This window comes from Grammomys surdaster, unplaced genomic scaffold (assembly GCF_004785775.1).
Source record: "Grammomys surdaster isolate TR1022 unplaced genomic scaffold, NIH_TR_1.0 125769, whole genome shotgun sequence".
Lineage (NCBI taxonomy): Eukaryota > Metazoa > Chordata > Mammalia > Rodentia > Muridae > Grammomys > Grammomys surdaster.
The window spans coordinates 1274087-1297955 of NW_021620600.1; the positions used below are offsets into that span (position 1 = coordinate 1274087).

The window sequence follows — 23869 nt, forward strand, 5'->3', positions numbered from 1 at the left end:
TGATAGCCCATGCTTTTTGTTAGTTCTAAATCTACATACAACATGGATCCAGCCATCAAGTCAGTGCCCTCCCCCACTACCCCTGGAAGGCTGTTTCAGCATGAGGGTAGGGAGAGGAAATCTCAGGACCTGGACTGTATCTTAGCCTCTGTAATGTGAAGGACCATCCTGCTAGGAGGATCCTCAAAGAACTTCAAGCTCTGGTGGCTACTGTTACAGGAAAAATGGAAGCAACACAAGGAAAGATTTGCCTAAAGCCCTGAAGTTACTTGGAGCTGCTGGGATTTAAATGAAGATCTCTCTGAATCTCTGCACAGGACTCCAGTTAGTTTGGGTCGTTCACATCTTACTACAGGAACAAACAGAAAAGATAGAGATCTGTATTTATATCATTTAGAATACACATATGTATAATATCTGTGAGAAATAGACACACATCACTAGGAACAGTAATCCAGAATATTTTAGGCTTGCCAGCCTCAGTCTCTTTCTTCCCCTTTCCATTAGTTAGGCCTGTGATGGTCCAGGCTCTTGCTCCCAAGCTCCACCCAGAACAGTATCTGCCTCCTAGAGCTCTCAGGCTGCCCATCTGAAGGTGACTAGGACTTCTAGGCTTTGGGAAAGGTCAGCTCTGGTCTCTGGAGGTTTGATTCCTTTTGGCATTACAGAACCACAGGAAGCAACCCAAGGTCATGGAGATCCTCAACCCAGCTGGGCAAAGTGGAGCCAGCAAATCACAGATGTCTAGAATCCTACCTGGACTCTGATCAACCCTGAACCATAGAATCCTGTTTCCTTTGGATGTTCTAAGAATGGCACTTCAAACAAAAACAAAACTCTCCCTGTGGATCATGGAGAAGCCAGCCCCAGCCCCTCAGCCAGAACCTAAACAGCCCGGGCTCCAGAGCCCTCCAGCATCTGGAACCTTAGTCTGTCATCTTAGTCCTTCCAAACTCAGAAACCTGTCAATGTTTTGTATATTCTATAAACATAGCTTTGTAGTTTCTGGAGCAGCTCCACTCTCCTCTAGCCAACCTGTTCTAGAATCCCCAGTGTCAATCTAGACTCAAGAGAATCTCAACTCTTTGGGCTTTCTGGAGCCACTGGGCCTTTTCTCCACACATGGTCCAGTCACTGTTCTATCTTTGGTCAATTATGATGATCCTGAATCTTTGGAGTATTCTATCATTGCTTGAATCTCCATTTCTTGACCTGTGTAGATTGACATCTTTCTCCCTGAGGCTGTGTATCTCATTGATGTCCAATCAAAATCCAGCCTCCACGCCTCATCTCTTGTATGGTCCAGAAATCTGATCCCTTGGCTCTGTTAAGACTCAGGAATCCAGCTCATAAAGGGGTCTCGGGAGTGGGAACGGAGCAGAGAAATAAAGGTGTGGTATATCTGTGGTAGACATCTTCATGGTTAATGGTTATCTCAGCAAGCCACTGGTCCTGAGAAACCCCTGCCCCACTCCCAGAGGCTGGAAGCTCTCCATCCCGGTCATCTTTGGGAAGGGGTGTCATATGGGAAAGTGGGCCTCAGCTGTGTCATGGAGGCAGAGTCAGTGCCAGGGTTGGTGTAAGAGCCCGGGGACTGGGAGCCCTGTCTGGGGTCTCTGCTGAAGTTCCCTCCTTAGTGTCCTCCTCTTCATCTTCCTCCTGGCAGCAGCTCAGAGCAAGTTCATTCTCATAACAAAATGCAGCAAGGGAGCCAGGAAAACTTGACTTAGGGCTACTGTGAGAAGCCTGCTCTGCCCGTTCATCCAGCTCCTTGGCACTGCAGACTGGTGTCCCCGGGACCTCATATGTTCGATGGAAATGGCGATAGTCAACCTCATATTGGGAGCCACGCTGGAAGAGGACCGGCTCAAAGCGATGTCCCCAGAGCAGCTCGCCCGGGAGGTAAGATGAGCGGCACTGTGTAGTCATCGCTGTGGCCTCAACCATACCTTCAAGGATGACCACCAGCTCAAAGTCAGCCCGGGCCAGCTCAGCCCGGCCCAGCTCATACAGTGGACTGGCAGAGTCAATCTCATGCACAATGGTAATGGGGGATACGAGGAAGATGCGATCAGTGCCTCCATCAAACCCAACGTCTACATCCTGGTGGTCCAGCGGGATGTACTCACCCTCTGGGGTCACACGGGGCTGTGCAGGAGCAAGAGGACAGAGTCAGAGAAGAGAACAAAGACTACAGAGAGAACGAAGAGCAACAAGTGAGGTGGATCCAGAGACAGGGGCAGAGGCAGAGGCCAAGAGAAAGGCACACAGACCCAAACCCTGGGAAAGGGGAACACAAACTCCAAAGAGAGAGGGGGACACAGACCCCCCCCCCCATGGGGACTAAAACCCAGGAGCAAGGGAAGACAGAAGAGTCCTGGACAGAGAGGGATGGAGACTCGGAGAGCTAGAGACTCAGAGACAGGAAGATATAGGAGGGACATCTGACTCCAACAGGAACTATTCTATGGCTGTTGCAGGCACTTCTGCCTCTCCATCCCACTGAGTATAGTGATGAGCACAGAGAAGTGTGTGTCAGTACTGACAGTTTCACTTCCTACTTATTACCCTATGACTGTCTTTCAGGCTGTGTCACTGTCCCATAGACCTCTGGAAGAAGTGTCCTTCTGGTTCATCTTGGGAGTTTCAAAGGGTAGGAGCTCAAATATGGTTGGGGCTCTTTCCTCTGTGCCCCAGGGGCTTCTGGGAGCCATATTTCCCACAGTTAGCCACACTCTCACCTGACCGTAAGTGCAACCTCTACTAGGCCAGTGCTGACTGCAACTCAGTGGTTTGCTGGGAACCCAGATGCTTGAGCAGTGTAGCCCCAAGTCTAGGAGCATCATGGCTTCTACAGCAGGGCTTGGAAGAGACTGCTGTCCCAATGGCTGGGGAGAATGGCCTCGTGCTGGGACTGTTTCTAGCCTAGGTGTCTACTCATTGTGCAGAAGGTTGGTAGGAGAGCCTGGGACCCAAGTCCTGAGCTGCTGTCTTCCTTTCTCCTGGGACTTGTGCCTTGGATAGGGGCAAGGCCTCACAGTCTCCAACACCCACCCACACATCTCAGGCTGCTGCACAGGCACTTCTCTGCCTTAACGCTGCTGGGAGCTGCAGAAGGATCACGGGAGGGCAGATGCGGTTGTCTGTGTCTAGACCACTCAGTAAATTATCAGGCAGCCTCCAGATCAGGGGGCTTTTTCTACACTTTACGACTGGTCCTCTTCTAAACACACACACACACACACACACACACACACACACACACACACACACACACACAGACCCCTGTAGCAGCTGGGTCCCCTCCCCAGCCCCCACGCACCCCCTCACCTGCAGCAGCTGGGCCCGCACATGAGCCTCCACCAGGTGGCTGCGCCGCAGGTTGCCCACCCGCCACATGAGGCAGAGACGGCGGTCTCGCAGAGCCACCACTGCATTCTCACTGAAGACCAGTGTCTCGTTGCGTTTCTTGGGCTTGGCCATCTTGGCCATAACTGCACCCACGACGAAGGCGTCGAGCACACAGCCTGCGATGCACTGCAGCACCACAGCAGCCACAGCAGCTGGACACTCCTCGGTGACGCTGCGCACACCATAGCCTATGGACGTCTGTGTCTCCAGTGCAAAGAGGAAGGCAGCCAGGAAGCTGGCCACTTGTGAAAAACAGGGCGCCGGGGGTGGTGGGGCAGCTAGGTCGCCGTGCAGCGAGGCGATGAGCCAGAAGGTCAGGCCGAAGAGCAACCAGGAGGCGAGGAAGGAACAGGAGAAGAGCAGGCACATCCAGCGCCAGCGCACGTCCACACATGTGGTGAACAGGTCACTTAGGTAGCGTGCGCCCTGGCCACCCAGATTCACAAAGCGCACATTGCAGTGCCCATCTTTTTTGACGAAGCGCCCGCGGCGCCGGCTCCCAGCTACTGGCCCAGGTGCCCACCCATTGCGGCACAGGCCGGCCCCCGCCTCCTCCTCATCGCCAGCTCGACTGTCTCCTGGCTCCAGCGCGCCGCTCAAGCGGCGCAAGGCCCTGGCCAGGCCCATTGGGTGGGGAGACCCCCTTTAGATTTGTCCTAGCGGGGGGCAGGCGCCCCAAACCTGCAGGAACAAAAGATGGGCAGGAATGTCAGGGGTACCAGGAACCGGAGGACCCACTGGCCACAAGACTGTGTTCTGCATCCTCAGCTAACAAAAAGGGTAGGGCAACTAATGGGACATTTAAGACTATCCTGCCTGCCACAGGAAACTTGGTACAGGTACAACTGTAACGGAGGGTTTCTAGTCCAAGTAATCTTGTTATGAAGTATGCCAAATTGGTGGCTTACACTGCTGTAAGCACTGTTTATGAATTTACACATTTGTGGGGTTTTTGTTTGTTTTTGAGATGGTACTAGCGTGGAACACAAAGGGACTCCTGAATGCTAGGCAGTGCTCTACCACTGAGCCATGCCTCTAGCACCAAGAACAGAGTTTTGAGATAAACAATATAATTTTACAGATATAAACTGCTTAAGACACAGCTACTCAAGCTAGGGTTTGAAAGCTAGCAGTTTAGTTCCTGCAACCTTGTAGGTGATTACCAATACCAAGTATCAGAAGATAAAAACCACAGGCCCTGGTGTGTGGTGCACATACTGTAACTCCAGGACTCATGAGGCTGACACGCCATAGCATGGAGAATTTGAGGTCGGCCAGAGCCACAAAGGGCCATACATGGTTCATACAAGGGTTCTATCCAGCAGAGAAAAAGAAACAATAGACAAACATCAAACAATATGAACAACTTCTTTGTTGAGGCTACCTCATGAGCTCCGGGGATGTTTGCACCCCAGCCTCCGTAGAATGTGGGAACACAGGCCATGCACCTCACATTTTAAATGGGAGCAGCTAATTCCAGGGATTGTTCAGTTCCCTGTATCTTCTATATCATTTATACCTGCTGAATTCGCCAAACTCAGACCAAAGCAATGTCCTCTGTACTGAACGTGCAGACCATTTTACACATCTGTATTCCCTGAACAATACTGTAAATACTGGTCTACTGAGCAAATTCCAGGACAGTCAGGGCTATAGAGAAACCCTGTCTTGAAAGACCAAACCAACAAAACTCCCCGATATATAGCATTGCGTTGTTCTGTATTGGAATCTAGAGGTGTTTTGGTTTTGAGACAAACCAAACTGCAGACTGGCCTGGATTGGATCCTCCGGCCTCCTCGTTCTGAGGGAAAGGATTACAGGTCTAAAGCACTACACCCAGCTGTGGAGAAAACTCTAAGCACATGGGACAGTATGTGGCAGTTACCTCCATCTGAGGAAAGAGGTAGGTTGGAGAAAGTACGCAGAGTTTCTTCCTAAGCTGATGAAAGTCCTAGCATTACTGCAGTGATAGCGGCACAGCTGTGAATACAATGCAGTGATAGCATTGAATGGCTCAGGCCGTGTGGCCCAGTAGCAGTGCTGGCTCCATGCCTCAGGCCCCTGGGTTTTAGGCCCCAGCATTCCAACAAAAACATCAGATATGCTGATAGATGAATTGCTTTCAGATGAAGCTACTAAGTTCAGCCTTGACCATCTGATCTGAGGCCACTCCTCCTATTCCTCAGTTTCCTTAACACGGATAGGGAGATCATCCCAGTAAGGAAGCGCCTCTGGTCATAAAGACCTGCTGGTCAGTGTGGAGGACAGTGGAGTTCTGAGTGCTAGGCTCGTCTATACATCAAGACCCTATCTGAAAAAGGACAAAACAAAAATCCCCGAGGGCCTGATCTGATTAGACCAACCCAGGCTTCCTTTCTGGAGTTCTGATTTGCTCATTTGAAGGGTGGAAACCAAAATCCCTGACTTGAAAGGTAGGAGGGGCTCTGAAGTCCTTGGGCATTTCTAGGCCAATGCCTGACCTAGACACTCAGTTCTGACAGTGGGTAGGTATAGTGGGTGTTTATGGTCCTTCCTGAGCCTGAGTGGAGGACAGGCTTGAACCTTCAAGCTCACCTCCAGCCACTTCAGGGCTAATCGGGTGCAAGTGTTACCAGTGTTATCTACAGCTTTGGACTCTAGGTACACCAGACTAGACTCTAAGGGCCATCATGGGCTTTAGTGGAAGGATCTGAGTGGTCCATGTAAGAAGGCTGTGTGAAGTTTGGCACTTATGGTCCAAGAGTGCCTTGCACCTCCTTTCTTGGTCTCCATGGTACCCAGAAAGTCCAGCCAGGGCTCCCTGACAGGTGCTAACCTGTGGCTAAGAGGACGAAGCTGGACAGAGTCAGCACAGCAGCCCAGAATGTTGAAGGTCATTCTTGGGAGGGGAAGCAAGCTGCTCTCCCAAGAGCAGGTGTACAGTTAGAATGTGTAAATTAACTTTCATGAGCAGCCTTTGAAGCAGGATTCTGACTTTGTAATGGTTTCCAAGAGCTAGCCAGGGAGAGAGGGAAGGTGGAATCACCCAACTTCAAGTCCCTTAACTGGAGAGAGGCGGCAAGTTCAGACACCAATGAGTCCTTGGATGCCAAGCCCCAGTGATGACCACAGTGCTGGCAGTGGGACAGGACAATGTGTCTATGGAAGACCTGCAGTGCCCATGGTACCTACCAGCCTCTAGGGGTCACCTTGCATTGATTGCTTAGGGTGCCAGGGCCCAAGGGTTTTACCCCATCTCACTCTGAGGCTCCTGTACTAGGGTGGAAAGCTGGCTTGGGTCCCAAACCTCTAATCCCAACTCTGCTACTGCCTGAGGTAGAGCTGTGTCCCCCTTAGACTGGGTGGGATTTATACCTTCAGAGCCATCTGCATCCCACACGGCCCACCACTAGGTGGCTCCTGCAAAAGATGGAGTGGAGGATCCTGATCCACACCCCATCTTCCGCCTGACCTACAAGAGCAGCTTAATGTTTCCATTTAAAGGAGCCACAGGGCTTAAGGTGCTTCAACTTCATGTCAAAGTCACTATATAATCTGGAGCCAAAAACCCCGCCCCTCCCATTCACACAAAGTGGCACCCCTACCTCTGCCAAGTAGTGGCTACAGAGGGTGCTGAGAGAGCCCCAAAAGAGGCCCCTTAGGGGGATTCCTGTCTTTTCCTGGTCTCCAAGACAGCCAGATAACCCAGCCACACTGGTGTAACTAGGCCTAAAGAAGATGCAAAGCCAGTGTTGTGAGTTGGGGGTGGGGGGTGTGCACATGGACAAAGACCCAGAAAGAGTGGCAAAGACTGACACAGAGGACCAGAGACATAGAGGGAGGCAGAGACCCAGACAGAGAAGCAAGAGGTCAGAGTGGCATGATCCAGGAGACAGACCCAAGGGGGTTGTGGGGTGCAGAGACTGACTCGGAGAAACAGAGACCTAGTGAGAGGACAAAGACCCAGAGATGGAAACAAAGTCACAGTGGTGATGAGCTGGAGACAGAAACCCAGAGAAAAAGACAGATAGATAGAGACCTAGAGAGAGGGACAGACACAGAGAAACCAAGTCACAGTCGAGGTGAACTGGGAGACAGAAACTCAAGAGAAAAAAAGACAGGTAAGACAGAGACCAACCAGAGAAACAGAGACCTAGAGAGGGGGTAGAGACACAGAGAGAGAGAGAGAGACAAAGAGAGACAAAGACCGGACAGGAGACAGATGGGACAGGCAAGACCCAGAAACGTCAGCGAAGGCTGAGTAAGAATTGGGAGAGAAATGAAGTTCGTGTCCTGTGAAATATAGACAGGTGGGGAGAGTGAGGGGCTGCCTTTCAAAGGGGGAATGGGGTAGAGAGAAAAATTCATTTAGTCGGTTATCGACCGGAGCTAGAAGCCAAGAAACGGGGTCCTAGAGCGGGAAGCCTTCTGGATGGACCATCAGGGAAGGTGTTGGGGGAGAGGGAAGATGAGGTAGGTTGGCTCATGCCTGCACTTACCTGAGGGGGGCCGCCCACCCCCATTCCCTGCACTGGGGGTTCCTCTGCTCAGGCTGGAGAGGGGCCTCTGTGGGTGCTAATGTGTTCAGGTCTGTCCTCGGCCCCTGGGGCCTGAGCTGGGGCACTCAACCTCTGAGCTCCAGCGGATCAGGGCCTGAACAGAGGGGGTTGGGGGTGGAGCCGGCTCAGCACTGCAGAGGGGGAGCCAGGGAGGCTGGCCAGGCAGGGCACTGGGCTGCGGCCCAGGCAGACTGGAGAGGACAGTGCAGATAATGGGTGGGAGGCAGGGAGGGACAGGAGGGATAAGAAACATGGGAAATGAAGGGCACTGACGGCTTAGGGAACTTAGCAGGAAATACTGAGGAAGTAAAGAAGAGGAGGACACGTGGGTCCCCATTTCCCCTCAATGATGCCTTAATAAGCCAGTGGTCCAGAAAGAGACATGCAGGTACTGACTCAGAGCCAGACAACAAGGAAAAGTCCAGAGAGGGTGAGAGTCCTATGGGTGAAGGGCTACAGGGAATAGCTCTATACCAAACCCCTCCCTGCTACCATTAGGTTTCTCACAGTAAGGAAACTCAAAGGGCTGATGCCTCAGTGTTTGGGGCCTTATTGTGGTTCTTTACTGCAGCAGAATCCCCAGACCCTCTTCCAGTATAATAGTGGTCAGCACAGGAGGGCACCCTAGACGGCTCCCAACTTGGATTTCAACCAAATCTAACTGGCCAGAAGGCAGAGAGAGAATTAAATTCCACTGGGACCCAGACTTGGCACAGTCATGGCAAAACCCCTAAAAGTTCCTGAAGTCAATCAACAGCCAGAACTAGGTCCTGGGTCAGAGGTGCTTGGGGTCAAGCCAGACGTAAACACTGACAAAAGTCTCATCCTGAGGCCATGTCTGGGACCGGCAAGGGTCTTTGCCTGAACCTAGTCTTTGGTGTAAGGCAGAGCCAAGGTCAATCCAAAGCCTTAGAGATACTAGGTCAGGAGAATCCATCACTTCTGTTCCACATAGGCCAGCTGAACAAGTCTTCCTTTCTGAGGTGCAGTCTACGGGCCGAATGATCCTTGCCAAGTTAACGGCTCCAGTTCCCACGTAGACCAAGGCCTGAGGCTAAGTGTTGGCCACCTCAAACGCTGATGGTCCGGAAAACGGTGAAGCCTGACAGGGCGGTGCTGATTAGGACCCCAGGACACTGCGGGTGCCAGTGTAGCTCCTTCAGGTCAGTCTCACCTTGGTGCACAAACAGCAACTGCTGGGGAAGTGCTGCCAGCCCAGGGTCTGTCTCTGTCTCACCTGCCTCTGGGTCCCGTTCAACAGCCAGGTCCCATTGTGTGATCTGGTTGTCAGCACCTGAGGCTGCAAAGACCCCACTGTCCTGAGGGTGCCATTCAACAGAGGTCACAGGAGCCATGTGTTGCTTGAAGGTGGCCACAGGGGAGCCAGACTACGAGAGAGTGTAGGAGTCAAGTGTCAGTATGAGTACCAGACACTCAGTTTCAGAAGCCCCTTATACCCATACAAAGCCAGAGCCCAGAAAAGAAACAAAGGGAAAGGACAGAGGTAAGAAGACTTGTAGTCCATGGCTGCTGGGAGCTTTCACCTACAACCTAGCCTCCTAACAAGGTGACAGTAGCTTGGCCCTCATGTCCCTAAGCACGCCCCAGTATTCCTTGCCTATAACAAGAGCAGAGGGGTTGTCCTACCAGCATACGCTTGGCTGTTCTTTAAGGTTGAAGCCTTGACAGGACAGTAACCGCTCCCTTAAGCTCCCTGATGCTACCAAAAGACAGCACTTCTGTTAGAACAAGTGGCGCTAGGAACAGCAGTCCTCGGGGCTGTTTGGCACGGAGGACTGCACCTCCCTCTGGAAACTTCCCCAGGACGACTCTTTAGAACGATGAGGCTGTAAGAGGCTGACATCACGATGATGCAGGGAAGGCCTGGAGCCAGGACAGGTCCTGGCTTCCTCTAGAGACCAGAATTGCCTCTTCTACCTGCCTCTGCTCAGCTCTACAGACAACTCTTAATGTAGCTGTGATGTCACCTCTGCGCCTGCTCCATGTCATAGTTTCCTTTCCTATAAGGAATGAATGGGGCTCAAAATCCCAACTAATGCTAAAGCAGACTACAATATACTATAATTCCCAGCAGTCCAAGGCCATGGGCTATGTGGCCAGCTGTATCTCTGCCAAATGGGCAAATGACAGTTACAGTCTCTGCCCAGCTGGTGTGGGGGCAAAAACACTGGGTACCTACCTCCCAGTGCAGACAGCAAGAAAGCAGGCAGGACTAAGTGTGAAAGGGTAGACAGATGTATGGGGTGCTCGAAAGTCTCAGGAACAGAAACAGAGAAGCAGGGGAGGGACACACAGGGTTGAGGGAGTGACCCCTCTGCTCACACTCACACCCTGCTGTGACTGCCTCCTCACCAGGACTTAATGCCCAGAGGCATTAGAAGCCCTTAGGAGCCCAGCTGGGAAGATACCTTGAACTGTCGCAGGTCCCAGATTTTGAGGGCCCCATCATCTCCACCACTGAGCAGGAAGGGCTCTCTGCGGCTCCAGCTGATGACGTTGACATCCCCATCATGGGCAGTGGCTGTGGTGAGCATGCAGGCCTTGCCTGGGGCTGCTCGGATGTCCCAGATGCGAATGGAGGCATCAGCAGAGCAGGAGGCAAATACCTAAGTAGGGACGAACAAGTCTGAACTGAAAAGATGCTCCACCCACAGACTACACTGCTGTCCACTCATTGTTCCCTTGTCTGGATCGAAGCCCAACTTGGGCCTCTTCCTCTCCCAAACCAGGGTTCAGGTCCCTAGCCTGCCCTCATCCCCATCAGACCTACATATCTAGGCCTCCAGCCTTTCCTCACCGTGTCCTCAGTTGGCGACCACTGCAGATCCTCCACAGAGCGTGTGTGGCCCACAAATGGCCTCTGGTCCACATTCCAGGAACCACCATCCATGGGTGTCCAGAGGTGGATGTTCTTCTGACAGTCACCAGTCAACAAGCGGCCTAGACAAGGGTCAGGAAACCATCTTACCCACCTGGTGGGAAAGTCACTTCCTGCCTTTCCAGAAGTCCTATGACCCATCCTCCCTGAACCACGTGAAAATCCAAACTCACCAGGCACCCGAGGGGACCAGTCAAGAGCAAAGCCCTCTCCCATGTGGCCAGCAAAGGAGAAGATGGGTTTTACTCGTGCCTGCTCATCGCGGAGGAAGATGGCCAGGGCTTGAGGGTCATCCACCGCCTGCAGGAGGCGCCGCAGTGCAAACACTTCCACCTGGCCCTTCTCTGACCATACTCCAGCCACAGGCTCCTCCCCCAGCCAAGATACCTGCCAGAGGGGAACACAAAACAAAGGGGAGAGGCCGAAGGTTGGACAATAGGCCCCCAGAACTATAACCTTGGCATGCCTGCAGACAAACATAGTTCTCAAACAGCTTTGTGAGAGGAAACTGCAAACTTCCAGACCAGCTGATGGCCAGGTCACCTCCTGGAACTGGGAACAGAAGAAGCAAGAAGATGAAGCTCAAGCTCCCAGTGGTGTTCTAGACATGGTTCTGGAATACCGTGGGCTCCAGGGCTTGGCTCTCTCTCACGCCCTTTCACCTCTCCAATCACTACGAGATCCGTAAACTGCCCTAATACTACAGACAACACACTCCTCTGATGGTCTCCACTGCGGCTAGATTTATGTCAACCTGACATAAGCTAGAGTAATCTGAGAGAACAGGGCCTCAACTGAGGAAATGCCTCAATGACGCAGGGCTGCAGGCAGTAGGACATTTTGTTAATTTGGAGAGCCCAGTCCATTGTGGGTGGGGTGGTGCCATCCCTGGGCAGATGGTCCTAGATTCTATAAGAAATCATGTTGGCTGGGGAGTGATGCAGCACATCTTTGGGGGTCAGAGGCAGGCAAATCTCTGAGTTCAAAACCAGCCTGGTCTACAGAGCTAGTTCCAGGACAGCCAGAACATACAAAGAAACCCTGTCTCAAACAAAACAAAACAGAAAGCGAACGAAACAAAGCAAGCTGAGCAAGCCATGATAAGCAATCCAGTAAGCAGCACCCCTTCATGGCCTCTGCATCAGCTCCTGCCACCAGATTCCTGCTGTTTGAGTTCCTGTACTGACTTCCTTTGGTGATGAACAGTGATGTGGAAGTGTAAGCCAAACAAACCCTTTCCTGTCCAAGTTACTTTTGGTCACAGCATCTGATCACAGCAATAGTAACCCTAACTAAGACATTCGCCTTGGGTCTAAAACGTTGAGACCCATGTTTGCTGTGTCTTCTTCCTCATACCCACCTACACCAAAGCACCCCTCAAACCTTCCTAACTGCCTGTACTGCAGCCACTGCCGATGCCATCCTTCCTGTGAGCTGCTCCTCCTATGTAATCAAACACTTTTGGCCCTCTGCAGCCGATCTTCCACACAGAAGCCAGAGGGAGCCTCTTAAAACAAGTACCAGGTCAATCATCCTCTACTTTATGTCCTGCACTCATTCCTAATTTCTCCTCAAGTCAAAACCCAAGTCCTACATTGGCCCACAAGGGCAAAACAACCAGTCTTTCGGGCCCTTACCCTCCACAACTGTCATTGTTCCCTGTGTCTATTCTGCTCCACACACAATGGTCTCCAGTGTTCCTTGAGACTTCTGAACCATGTGTGCCAGGTGCACCCAGGGTCTTGGCACTTTCGTTTTCCTTCTCCACAAATCTGTTTCCACAAACACCCTAGACCCCACACTTGCTGTGGGTCTCTAGTCAAAGAACACCGACTTACCAGTCTTCCTCAAACTCACCATTTACAAAAGCAACTCCACCTTAGGAACACCCTTACCCTATTTTTTTTTTTTTACCACACAACATCTTGTAACAAACTACATATTTACAAGTTTTCTCTTGTTCCCTTCCTCACTAATATGTTATGTTCGTGGATCCAGAGCTTCCTGTCTATAGGCTAAATCTTCTGGGGTTAGGATAGTACCTGAGGCAAAGCACTAATGTAACCGATACGGGCCTAGCTGGGGGCCAACTTTTGTTCTACATGCTCCTTGTACATCATCTCCTTTTTTTGGCTCATCTACCCGATCATAAAGTGCTTTATGGTGTCTTACACACTTGAGGCGAGTGCTCTACCACTGTGCTGCATTTGAACTTATTCTGCCCTGCCTCACTTCCTAAACAATAGCTGAGTAAAACCCTTACATTTCACACCACAATCAGGAGCTGTTTCAGCTTTGTTATCTGTTTATCAGCTCATATAGTGAGAATGTCTGCAAATGAGCGAGAGTGAGAGAGTGAGAGTGAGAGAGAGAGAGAGAGAGGCTGAGGGGCAGGGGTAGGTGCTGAGAGACATCTGAATATTGGGGGAGGGGTACACTGTAGAAAATGCTGAACAAGCTCCTGGGAAGAGTGTACCCGAACTCGGTTGATGCCACCGTAGTGGGGAACCATGGCCAGCTCCAGCTGAGGTTTCCTATCCTCTTCATCCTCTTCATCTTCCTCCTCCTCATCACTGCCCTCAGAGGGTGGTGGCCTGGTCCCATGGAGATTGTGCATCCGAAGCATCATCAGTCTGAGGAAGCAAAGGATGAGTTGGAAACTGAGTGCCGGGATGTTGAGGGAGGAAGGAGGCTGGGGACCCAGACTCTTAGGTCTGGCATTAGCAGAGAGCCCTAACGCGTGGGTCCTTGAGGATGTCTTGAAAAGGTCCTGGATCTCACCTATTGCTCTGGGCACTCTCCGCCTGGGTTCCTGCACACAGGTAAAGGCTGAGAGGGAGCTCTGTCCGGTTGTCGCCCAGGTGATCTCGGACTATGTCAAAGCTGAGACAAGGGGCGCCTAGGGATGGATGGAGAGACGAGACAGTAGAGTTGCAGAGCAGGAACCAGATACTGGGATCTCGGTCTCCATCTCCAACTAAGGCCAGCAGTCTGCAGGGTCACCATCCTTAGACTTCAGACCCTTCATCCCCCAGAACCCAAGTCAGGCTTTTCATTTCCCTGGACCCAAGAGTCAGGGCCCTCCGCCTACCAGTTTGCGCACGATGGTACAGCACGTAGGCCTCTTCATCCATTACCAGCTCCTCCCCTTCGCCCAGTGGCGGCCCTTTGCCGGGCAGGTAAACCTGGGATAAGCCTTCGGATCCTGGGTCACAGGTTTCAGCCTCCATTGGCTCCCCGGTTTCACATGTGCGCCTCTGGCCCTTGCGCGCCGCCATCTTCGAACCTTCTTCCCCCAGACGCGAAGTAAGAGCGTCACTTCCGGGTTCCACCTACCACAGTCTAAGACCCGTCCCACTGTACTGTTACCTTGGAAACCTGTGAACCAGCAATAAGAAGGTGATACGCAGAGATATGGTGGCCCCAAGTAGCTGTGTCCTGGCTCAGTGAGAAACTGATATTAGGAGCAATTTTGTCTTTCAAGTGACCTTGGGGAATTCTTCCGGGCAGCAGAGGCAAGACCTTCTGGGAGTTGTAGTTCTACAGGAGTCCTCGGCTTCAGAGCCCTCTCCATCTTCCACCTTTCATTCCCAGGGCTGTATTTCCATTTAGTTAATTATTCATGTATGTAAACGAGTACTTACTGGCTAGGAGACTGGGCTTCTATTCCCCGAGGACCTTTAAGGCCGATTTCTTCTCCTCTCCTTGTTATGATGGCTTTAAATTATTTCAAAATGCTTTAGGGTAGACAGGCTGGACATTATGTATAAGTTAGTGGATTGGATCTATCCTCCAGGGGCCGTCCATTTCCCAACCAGGCATTCCCATGGCAGCACTGGTCAGCAGGCACTTAATCAGAAAGTCTCGTCTTGAGGCTGCTTCTACAATTGAGTCAGCTCTCTTTCTCTACCCATGTACACCCAAGTTTTGGCTAATTGGAGTAATGAAATATTGAAAAGAGATCCTCACTAGTGAGATTAAGGGTATTCAAGATATGGGTTGGCCACTGTCCATTTGCATAAAATAACCAGTCGAACCATTCTTGCCTTAAGAATAAATGTCTAGATTTGATCTGAATTTGTGGATCTCTTATCTTTACCACTACTCTTGGGGGCGTGTCTCTGCCCTGTCACCTCTCCATCCCTCTCCCCTGGACTCTTGCCACTTCCTGGGGGTTGATTGTGCTTTCCTCAATCCCCTGTTTTCTAGGACTGGGATTGAACCCAGCGTGTTGTGAATGTTACAACCCTTGCCTCTGCTACACCACCAGCCCAGTCTCTGTTGTCTGACTGTCTTCCCTATGGACTTAGTTCTCAGTTTCCATTTTTCTCCAGAGACATTGAAGGGACCTAAGAGACAGACACAGAACTCAGGCTTGGACTGAGTAGGCATAAAAACATGGTTTTATTCCAAACACTGCAGTGTAGGAGTGGGAGAGGGAAGGAAAGGTCAAGTGTAGGCTCCCAGACTCTCCTCTCAGCCCAGCCTCAGACCCTGCTGAAATCTGGGGAAGGAGACCTGGGTGGAGTGTCTGCTGGAGGGTCACAAATAAGGGCTGGACTTGGAGATGTGATTGATGGCATCTGGGGTGGTAGATAAATGGGGGAGGCAGGAGAAGGTAGGACTTTTGTGGGAGAGGTCATAGGTCAGAGCCAGCAAGGATCTAAAAGGACGGGTCATCGAGTCTGATATGAGGGTCACAGTCTGGTCGGGGGCACAGTCTGGGGTCAGATGATCATTTTAGGTGTTGGAAGTCACAGTCTGGGGTCAGGGGTTTCTGTGTGGCGGGGCCAAGGTCTGGAGTCACAGTTTGGCATACTCGTCTCACAGTTTTGAGTCTTGATGAATGAAACGTTAAAAACAGGCTCCCCGAGAGGTGTGTCTGGGGCTAAGGAGCTGCACAGTGATGTGAGGGCCATGGCCCGGAGCGTAGGGGTGGGGCGCGGCGTGACACCCCCCCACACCTCCCGCCAATCAGGTGACGTTAAAAAGCCCTTTTCGGGTTTAAAAAAAAAGAGTCGATGGGCTCCAAGAACCCCGCCCCCTTGCTCTCAGGATGGGTGAGATTTGGGCGACCAAGTCCCCTCTGGCTCATAGTTCCCGCAAGGCGAGGGGGAGGGCGCAGGACGCTGCTCCAGGCGGGGTCCGGCCAGGTCCATTTTTGTCCTTCCCAACCCTTGAGGGTCCTGTCCACTTAGCGCGCCCTCCTCGGGCTGTGGCCTGCGCTGACCGAGGGGGCGGCGGGGTGGGGGGGGCGGAGCCGCGTCATACCTCGGACTCCAGGCTGGAAAAGTGCGCAGAGCCCCTGCGAGTGCCCAGGTCCCCGCCCCGGTGTCTCCGGTGCGATGCTGTGGGCAGGGGCGGCCCCCAGTGCGCAGCGTGCGGGCAGCGGCGCGCGTGGCGGGAGGGCCCGGTGAGCCTGCGCGTGGGGGCCGCCCGCGGGCAGGAGCTCAGGTCCTCGAGCGATCGCGAAGTGGGCGCGGGTGGCGGGATGTCCCAGCCGCCGGCCGCGCGCCTGTGACGGTGGTGGTGCGGCGCGGCGGCGGGCGCACGGTGGGAGGCCCGGGGACGGTGTGGGTGCGGTCGCGGACAACCACAGCGCGCCCGGCGCCGGGGAGGTGGCCCCGCGGCCCAGGGTGGAGGCGGAGGCGCCCACCAGCCACCGTCTAGGCCGTCGTGCGAGCAGCTGAGGTGGCGTGGTGGCGGTAGCAGCTCCAGGCTGGCGCAGTGGCGACAGTGCCAGGCGGGGCCGCCGCGCGGGGGCAGGTAGTCCCAGCTACCAGCGCGCCAGCCCCCGAGCTTGTCGACCGACCAGTAGCGGCCGGGCGGCGGCCCGAGGCGCTCGGCATACGGGTAGGGGAAGTCGGCGAACCACCAGGGCTCCAGGCCACCGAGCGACGCTCCGCCCAGGCTCTCCGAGTCCTCGGAGTCCGAAGGCGAAGGCTCGAGGTCCAGGTAGGCGCACGGTGGTGGCGCGGCGCGGCGCGGCGGTGGAGCGGCCGGGGCCCCCGCGCTTGGGCCGCCCGCGCCCCCACCCAATAGCGGCTGGCTCTCGGGGTCAGAACGCGGCCAGCGCGAGGGCGCGGGCGGGCTCTCGTCCTCGAAAGCCAGGCGACACAGTGGCGGCCCGACGGCGGCGGCTGAGGCGGCGGGCGGCGCGGGCGGAGATGGGAAGCCCGGGAAAGCGCCGGCAGGGGGCTCGGGCGGCTCCTGCTCGCGCACGATGGCGAAGTAGGAAGGTGGTGGCTTCTGTGGGGGCTGTGTGGTGGGTGGGGACAGTGGGCGTCCGGCTGCGCCTCTCGGTGCGGCGCGCGCCTCGCCGAGGCCCAGCCCCTGCGGCTCGATGGGGCCGTAGTATCGGTGGAAGCCGTCGGCTAGCGCTGCGCCCCCCGGGGGTCCTGTGCCCTTGGCCCGGCGCCAGCGGTCGGCGGCTGCACGCTCTCGGGGCACGAAGGGTGCGGGGCCAGGGGGTGGGCGAGCGGCGGGATATGCTGGGCTGGGCAGCGGCTGCGGTGGTGGCGGGGGCTTGGCCGGTGGTGGAGCAGCCTCCGCGCTGCAGCAGCTGTACATACCCTGTGAGAGATGGGGAAGGGTCAGAGGGTTGCCCGCACCCACTACCTCTTCCCTGTGCACTGGGCCCTGTCCGCGACCCCCATTTGTTATGTCTGATGCCTCTTTTTCACTTTCCCACTCCCCTTCTCTGAAGGCGCCTCTCTTGCTTCCTCACTCCCTTTCCTACCCTGGAGAAGGCCAGTAGGAAATCCATGCGGTGGGTGGGCCCCAGGCAATGCCGCAGGCGCCAGTACACCAGATGTTCCCAGGCGAAGACCAGCAAGGAGAGGCCCATGGCCACAAGGAGCATGTAGAAAACACCTGCCATGTTGTCGATGTCCAGCTTGCTGCTCATCACCTCGATTTTGTCATTGTGGCAGATTCCCGAAAGCCATAGCCGCTCCAGCATCTCAATCTCATCTGAGGATGGGGTCAGAGTCACTTATTAGGAGCACACTCTCCTCTGATACAGAGTCCAGGCCCCAGCCCCTTCCATTCTTGAAGACCCTCCTCCCCAGGACCGAGGGCCAGCCCTCCCCTCTCCAGAGTAGGACTTCATGCCCAGTATAGCCGCACCGTCCCCCAGGAACTGCAGCAGTGCCAAGTCGATGGGCCTCTTCCAGCGGGAGCCCTTGTGTAGGGCGATGCCATAACCAGTGGTGGCGAAGACCTTGCCGGAGCCAATGGTGACCAGCTTGCAGCCCTCATCCTTCCGGGCCATGTAGTTGAGCACTGCTGCGTCATAGATGAAGGCGTCCAGTTTCCTGAGAAAAGGGGCATGAAAGACAGAGTCAGTCTCCTTTAGATGACCTCATAGCACTCCAGGAACACCTCTCACCAGTAACCTGTAACCCAGGATTGCTTGAGCAGATATTCCTTGTGCCTCTTTTCAACATTGGTAAAACAAGCATTCTAAATACCACCAAGCCCAAGCTTTTGCAGAAGTAATAGTGCCTGGTGGGAAAGGGTTGCCAGAGAAATGACAGCCATTGTAACTGTCAAGGGAGCAGGCTCTTAACCCTCATTGTATCTTTCCAAAGAAGATACTAGTTTGGTTTTTTCCTCTGTGTAGCCTTGGCTGTCCTGGAACTCACTCTGTAGACCACTGTGGCCTAATTACTTGCATATATGAGGGGTATATTGTATGTTCATGCAGGTGCCTAGGGAGACCAGAAGGACGATTAGGAACTGAACTCAGATCCTCAAAGTACACATTTGGAACTGTTGAGGCATCTCTCTGTTGCAGAATATTTGATTACACTGTGAATCCCCTGTGTTATTTACTGAAAATACCTATTTTTAGTTGTGGTGTCAGCCCTTAGCACACACCCTTAATCCCTCTGGCTAGACTACATGACTGTAATACACACCTTTAATTCCAAACAATGAAGATAAAGTTACTTAGTAGAAGGAAGCACCCAGCCGGGCAGTGGTGGCACACGCCTTTAATCCCAGCACTTGGGAGGCAGAGGCAGGCAGATTTCTGAGTTCGAGGCCAGCCTGGTCTACAGAGTGAGTTCCAGGACAGCCAGGGCTACACAGAGAAACCCTGTCTTGAAAAAAAAAAAAAAAGAAGAAGAAGAAGAAGCACCCATATTTGAAAGTGATGTCTAATTGAGTGGCAGACAAAGTGACGAATCAGAGAAAGATTTGACAGGATAGGATACGCCCAAGTCTCATGAGAACAGGAAAGGGAAGCTACTTAAGGGAGAATGCAGAAAGGAAAAAAGAAGGCCCCGGTTTACTGGGGCATTGGTATAGAGACAGGCTGCAGAGAGAAGAAGCTAGACACAGACAACAACAGAACGAACCAGAGAATGAGAAGGAGCCAGGCGACCAGAACAGATTGCTAGAGTTAGTTTGTGGCCACACAGAGCAATTCAGGAGAAAACAGAGAAACCAGATTGAAGCAGTTAGCCTGGAGAGGAGTTTGAGCCACAACAGCTGAGTCGAACCAGCCAACCAGAGTTCACAAAGAACAAGAAAGAAAAAGGGTGAGCTTATTCACAGTAAGTCTCAGAGGCTGAAAACATCCTAGGCCTAGATTAGATTGTACAGAGGTTAGAAGCTTCCAAGACTAGGCCTAGGTTAGCAGATGGATGGAGCCTCAGAGAGGACAATTCCATCAGGTGAATAAAAGCTATATTTACATCTCTCTGGCCCACTTTATTTTTGTGCTACTGGGAATTGAATACAGGAATACCGGGCCTATATATGATACATAAGCATCTGAGCTACATTAAAATTCATTTAACCTTTATATTTATATATGTGTAGAGGGGTATGGCATGCACATGGAGGTTGGAGGACAGCCTGCAGGAGTTGATCCTTCCCCACTCTACCACATAGGTTCCAGGGATTAAACTTGGGGCTTCAGCCTGGGCAGCAAGTCCTTCTACCTGCTGAGCTATCTCGGGCCTTCCACTTATTATTTTTTTTGTTGAAGTACATGTGAACATGCTCAGTTGTTTGTAGGTGCATGTGTGTGGAGGCTGAAGGACAACCTTGAGTGTCAGCCTCAGGACCAGTCACCCTTGAGACATGGTGACTTCTTTTATTTGTTTTCTGAGGCTCGTTATATACCTACAGCTGGTCTGGAACTCACTCTGTAGACCAGGCTACCCTGAAACTCAGAGATCCATTTGTTTCTGGCTTCTGAGTGCCGAGATTGGATGTGTGCACCTCCATGCCCAACAAGACATGACATTTTATTGGCCTAGAGTTTACCAAATAGGCAAGACTGTCTGGTTAGAAAGCTTCAGAGACCACCTGTCTCAGATGTCCTGGCACCAGGGTCACCACTCCGGGGGTTCTACATGGTTCTGAGGATTGAACTCAGGTCCTTGTGTGTGGAAGGCAAGAACTTTCCTGACTGAGCTGTGGGCTCAGACCCAGTATTACTTTATTTGGAGACAGGGGTCTTGCAAGATTGATGACATTGCCTTAAACTTCACATCTTCCTGCCTCACCCTCTTGAGTATCAGAGATGACAGGTCGTCACCCTTGGGCTTGCCTTCCATGTCTGTCCTTTCAATAGCATAGATACTGGAGTAAAATTCTGCTCACGTTTCTTGCAGTTCCCAGATAACTTCTAAGAGGGAGAGGCTTCACCTTGTCTAGCATTGTCCAGAAGAACACTCTGCCATGCAAGATAGAACCTGTGCATGGGCGTGGTAGTTGCTGTCCACACACAGCTCCTGTGTCCTTGAAGTGTGGTCAGTGTGACGGGGAGAACATAGAATTTTAGATATTAGGCTCTTGATTTTGTTTAAAACTCAAATACTACTGGATAGAACAGACCCGAGAGAAGGCAAGATAAAGACATGACTAGACGCTGGTCACAGAGGAAGGGGCCTTCAGGAAGAAATACTTAACCTTGACTGTTACACAGGGTGTGTGTATATGTGTGTGTACCATTCAGAGCCTCTCCTAGCCCATGAACTGTATCACACTCCCTAGCCTGTCAACCGATAGAAATCCTTCCATATCAATCTTCAGAGAATCTCATGCATAAGTGCCGTGTGTGTGTGTGTGTGTGTGTGTGTGTGTGTGTGTGTGTGTGTGTTTAAATAAAGGACTGAGTCTGCCCATGTATTCACCTCTGCTGGGGACGTCGACTAAAGCAGATTCCTGGAATTGAAGTGACACAGCCAAAGCAAAGAAGGACTTGGGTGAGGTAGAGGCTAGTAAGCCCAAAGAATTACCCTTCTTCTTGGAGACTGAGAGCCTGGTCTAGCCTTAGTGTTCCTGGGTCTTACGTTTCCCTCAATCCTTTACTGGCAGAGGGATCCCAGCTGGTATCTGAGAACCATCGCTTCCCCTGCCTGTAGGCACTTCTGCCTTGTAGGTAAACTGTAATTTCTCTCTAGGTTTCTCTTTGTTTAGGAAGATGCCCTTGAGGGCAAAAAAGTGAATTGCTCTCCACACATAAGTGGGAATAATCAGGTGTCTTCCTGGAGTAATGCGTGGGATGGTCTCCAGGAGCATTTCTGCGAGAGCTACAAGGCAAAGCTTCCAGATGGAAAGAGCGGAGGAGTCTCAAGAGGTGGGATCAGACAGCACCTACTTTCTAGTTTTTCCTCTTAATGGAACCAAGAGCCTGGAGCTGTGTCTCAGGCCTCACACTTGCTTTTCTTTTTTTTTTTTTTAAGATTTTTTTTAATTGTTATATATGTATGAGTGTTTTGCCTGCACGTTTGTGCAGCACATGCATGCAGTTCCTGCAGAGGGTCTCTTCTACAGGATCTGCAACTGGCATTACAGGTGGTTATAAACCACTGTGTGGGTGCTGGGAACAGAACCTAGGCCTTGTATAAGAGCAGATGCTCTTAACCACAGGCCAACTCCCCATGCACCCCCAGCACTCATTTTAATTATTTGCTCAGTTCTGTGACTTAATGCCTGCTCCGCGCCTTCAGCTACAATCTGTAACCCCTCTCCCATAAATCTTTATTTAAATTCAACCTTGGGCTGGAGAGGTAGCTCAGTAGGTAGGGAGTCTAGGATTCTATGAGGGGCTGGGGGCATGACTCAGTGATGAAGCACTTAAGTCAAGTGGGGGTGGGCTCTCGGGCTTCAATAGTCCAGGCTAGCCTCAGCGTCCCTCTCTCCTTGCTGCCTGTGGGTCAGGACATAAGAGCTCAGCTACTACTCTGGTGGCATACCATGTGCTTCGTGCCATGATTATCATGGACTAACTCTCCAAAACTGTACACAAACTCCCCAATTAAATGCGTTCTTTTGTAAGAGTTGCCTTGGTTATGGTGTCTCTTCACAGCAATAGAAGAACAGTAAAGCACCTAGCAGTGTGCAAAGCCAATCCACACCATTGCAAAAACAAATTCATATTTTAGTCAGGTGCCTCACTTCTGTTATCACTTGGAAAGGTAAAACTGGAGGATTGCAGTGAGTCTGAGGTAAGCCTAGGCTGTATGAGGATACCTGTGTGTAACAGTTTTCTCTGAAGCTGAAACATTCCATTCTATGTGGAAACTAAGCAGAAAGCAATCAACCCAAAATAGTTTCAGGAAGTCCCTGAAACTGACTAGATTCACTAGGCCCCTCTCTTCCAGAGTAATCAATAAAATTGGAGAGTCCCTCTCAGAGAAGCCAAGCTACAAATAAGATTCTGAGACCAGACTTCCCTGGAAGAAACAAGCCAGCTGAGCTGCCTGGGAGAGGTTTAGACCAACTGAGGCACATGGAAAGAACACTCTCTAACCTGCTTAGCTGCCTGCAGGCTGTGCAGTGTGTGCCAGGCTCCCAGCTTTGTGAGCTGTCACTCTTGCTGGGATGGGCCTTGGTGATGCAGTCATCTTTGAGTCATTTCTGCTCCTGTAGGTAATCCCTCACCCATACTCCTGTAAGTAACCCCAATAAAACTCATTGGTTCACTAAGTTAGACTTTGGTGGTATCCATATTTTGTTTGTTATGGGATCCTTCTCTGGGTTAGTAGACATGTGTTCTGTCTCCCCAGGAACAAGAACGGCACAAACAAAGATGAGTTGAGGAGGTGTGAGTCCATGGTCCTGGCTGTGAGTAGTGAGGCATGCAACGGAGGCTGAGCAGCCTAAGGGAGCAGCACCTGTGGAGGAAATGCCAGTGGAGTGTGCTAGGGTGCCTTTGTGCTATGACAGTGATTGCATGGTTCTTGCAGTGAGACGTGCCACTAAGGCTGAGCCGTCAGTGTTGGGAGGCTCTGTAGGAAGAGTCCCAGGATAGACTCTTCACCTGTGTGCTATGTGGTGGCATGCCAGCTTGAGGAGTGGGGTCCAACCACGTGAATACGGAGATGCCCTAAGAACCGTTAAAGGGGTAGAGGAAATTTTGCAGTCTTCATGATTAGCGCACAGGGGTTGATACTGCTTTCGGCAAGCAGCCTCAAGTTAGAAATGCACCTGAGGCCGAGCAAAAATTTATTGTTGCAAAGGAGCAATGCAACAGAAAGGGAGGTGTGGCTGGCATCCTCCATGTTACCTTCTGATTTGGTAAGTAAATTAGATAAAGGAGGGTATGGGGAGAGGGGGAGGGGAGGGGGAGGGCTGTTGGCTTGCCTAGGACTTGGGGGACAGGAAGAAAAGAGAAAACAATTAAGTCCATGCTCAAAAGCCCTTCCTGGGATCCAAGAACTTGGAATCCATGGGGAGATTCAGAAAGCGAGGAAGATGAGAACACGTAAAAGCAGTAGAAGATACCCTGAGGGTCCAACCTCTTATAGGAAAAGAGGGAAAATCAGCGGTGGAGAAAACTAGGATGAGCAGGAAATGCTCAGTGCTCAGCACTTGAGCTGCTGGAATTAGGGATGACTTAAGCAATGAAAGAGGCAGTTGCAGCCTGGCTTGTGAGGCTGTGGGACATGCAGTTGGTGGGGTCAGTCTGGCTGCCACAGAGGCAGAAAAACTGAATCATGCACCTCACCATCCCTCCTTAAGGCAAAGGCTGGGTAGCTGGAGAGTGTGTGAGGGAAAT

At 52.2% G+C, this 23869-nt stretch overlaps 3 protein-coding genes across 3 annotated transcripts in view; all 3 read right to left on the reverse strand.

The window, feature by feature from the left end:
- Window positions 1-1548: 1548 nt before the first annotated feature.
- Window positions 1549-4038, reverse strand: Kcnj14 (potassium voltage-gated channel subfamily J member 14). Its single transcript, XM_028789014.1, has 2 exons — window positions 3331-4038; window positions 1549-2148 (listed from the first exon to the last, which is right to left on the reverse strand). The coding sequence occupies exons 1-2, from the start codon at window positions 4036-4038 to the stop codon at window positions 1549-1551; spliced, it is 1308 nt and encodes a 435-aa protein (XP_028644847.1).
- Window positions 4039-8476: 4438 nt separating this feature from the next.
- On the reverse strand, window positions 8477-14226 carry Grwd1 (glutamate rich WD repeat containing 1). The gene is made up of 7 exons (XM_028788878.1): window positions 13940-14226; window positions 13630-13747; window positions 13325-13481; window positions 11022-11235; window positions 10768-10910; window positions 10379-10576; window positions 8477-9337 (listed from the first exon to the last, which is right to left on the reverse strand). The coding sequence occupies exons 1-7, from the start codon at window positions 14124-14126 to the stop codon at window positions 9020-9022; spliced, it is 1335 nt and encodes a 444-aa protein (XP_028644711.1). The 5' UTR covers window positions 14127-14226; the 3' UTR covers window positions 8477-9019.
- Window positions 14227-15229: 1003 nt separating this feature from the next.
- Window positions 15230-23869, reverse strand: part of Grin2d (glutamate ionotropic receptor NMDA type subunit 2D) — a 35424-nt gene continuing 26784 nt past the window's right edge. Inside the window, exons 11-13 of the mRNA XM_028788895.1 lie at window positions 17977-18164; window positions 17588-17820; window positions 15230-17421 (exon numbers count right to left, since the gene is read on the reverse strand). Coding sequence (XP_028644728.1) covers window positions 16114-17421; window positions 17588-17820; window positions 17977-18164 — 1729 coding nt within the window. The 3' untranslated portion in view covers window positions 15230-16113. The remainder of the gene's footprint in view (window positions 17422-17587; window positions 17821-17976; window positions 18165-23869) is intronic.

Excerpts from the sequence above, each read along its gene's own strand:
- Kcnj14 (XM_028789014.1), bottom strand. The coding sequence starts at position 4,038 with ATGGGCCTGGCCAGGGCCTTGCGCCGCTTGAGCGGCGCGCTGGAGCCA. Across the intron at positions 2,149-3,330 it reads TGCGGGCCCAGCTGCTGCAG|CCCCGTGTGACCCCAGAGGG; the intron begins GTGAGGGGGTGC and ends GCTCCTGCACAG.
- Grwd1 (XM_028788878.1), bottom strand. The coding sequence starts at position 14,126 with ATGGCGGCGCGCAAGGGCCAGAGGCGCACATGTGAAACCGGGGAGCCA. Across the intron at positions 11,236-13,324 it reads GTGGCATCAACCGAGTTCGG|GTATCTTGGCTGGGGGAGGA; the intron begins GTACACTCTTCC and ends CCCCTCTGGCAG. Across the intron at positions 9,338-10,378 it reads GGGACCTGCGACAGTTCAAG|TCTGGCTCCCCTGTGGCCAC; the intron begins GTATCTTCCCAG and ends ACTCTCTCGTAG.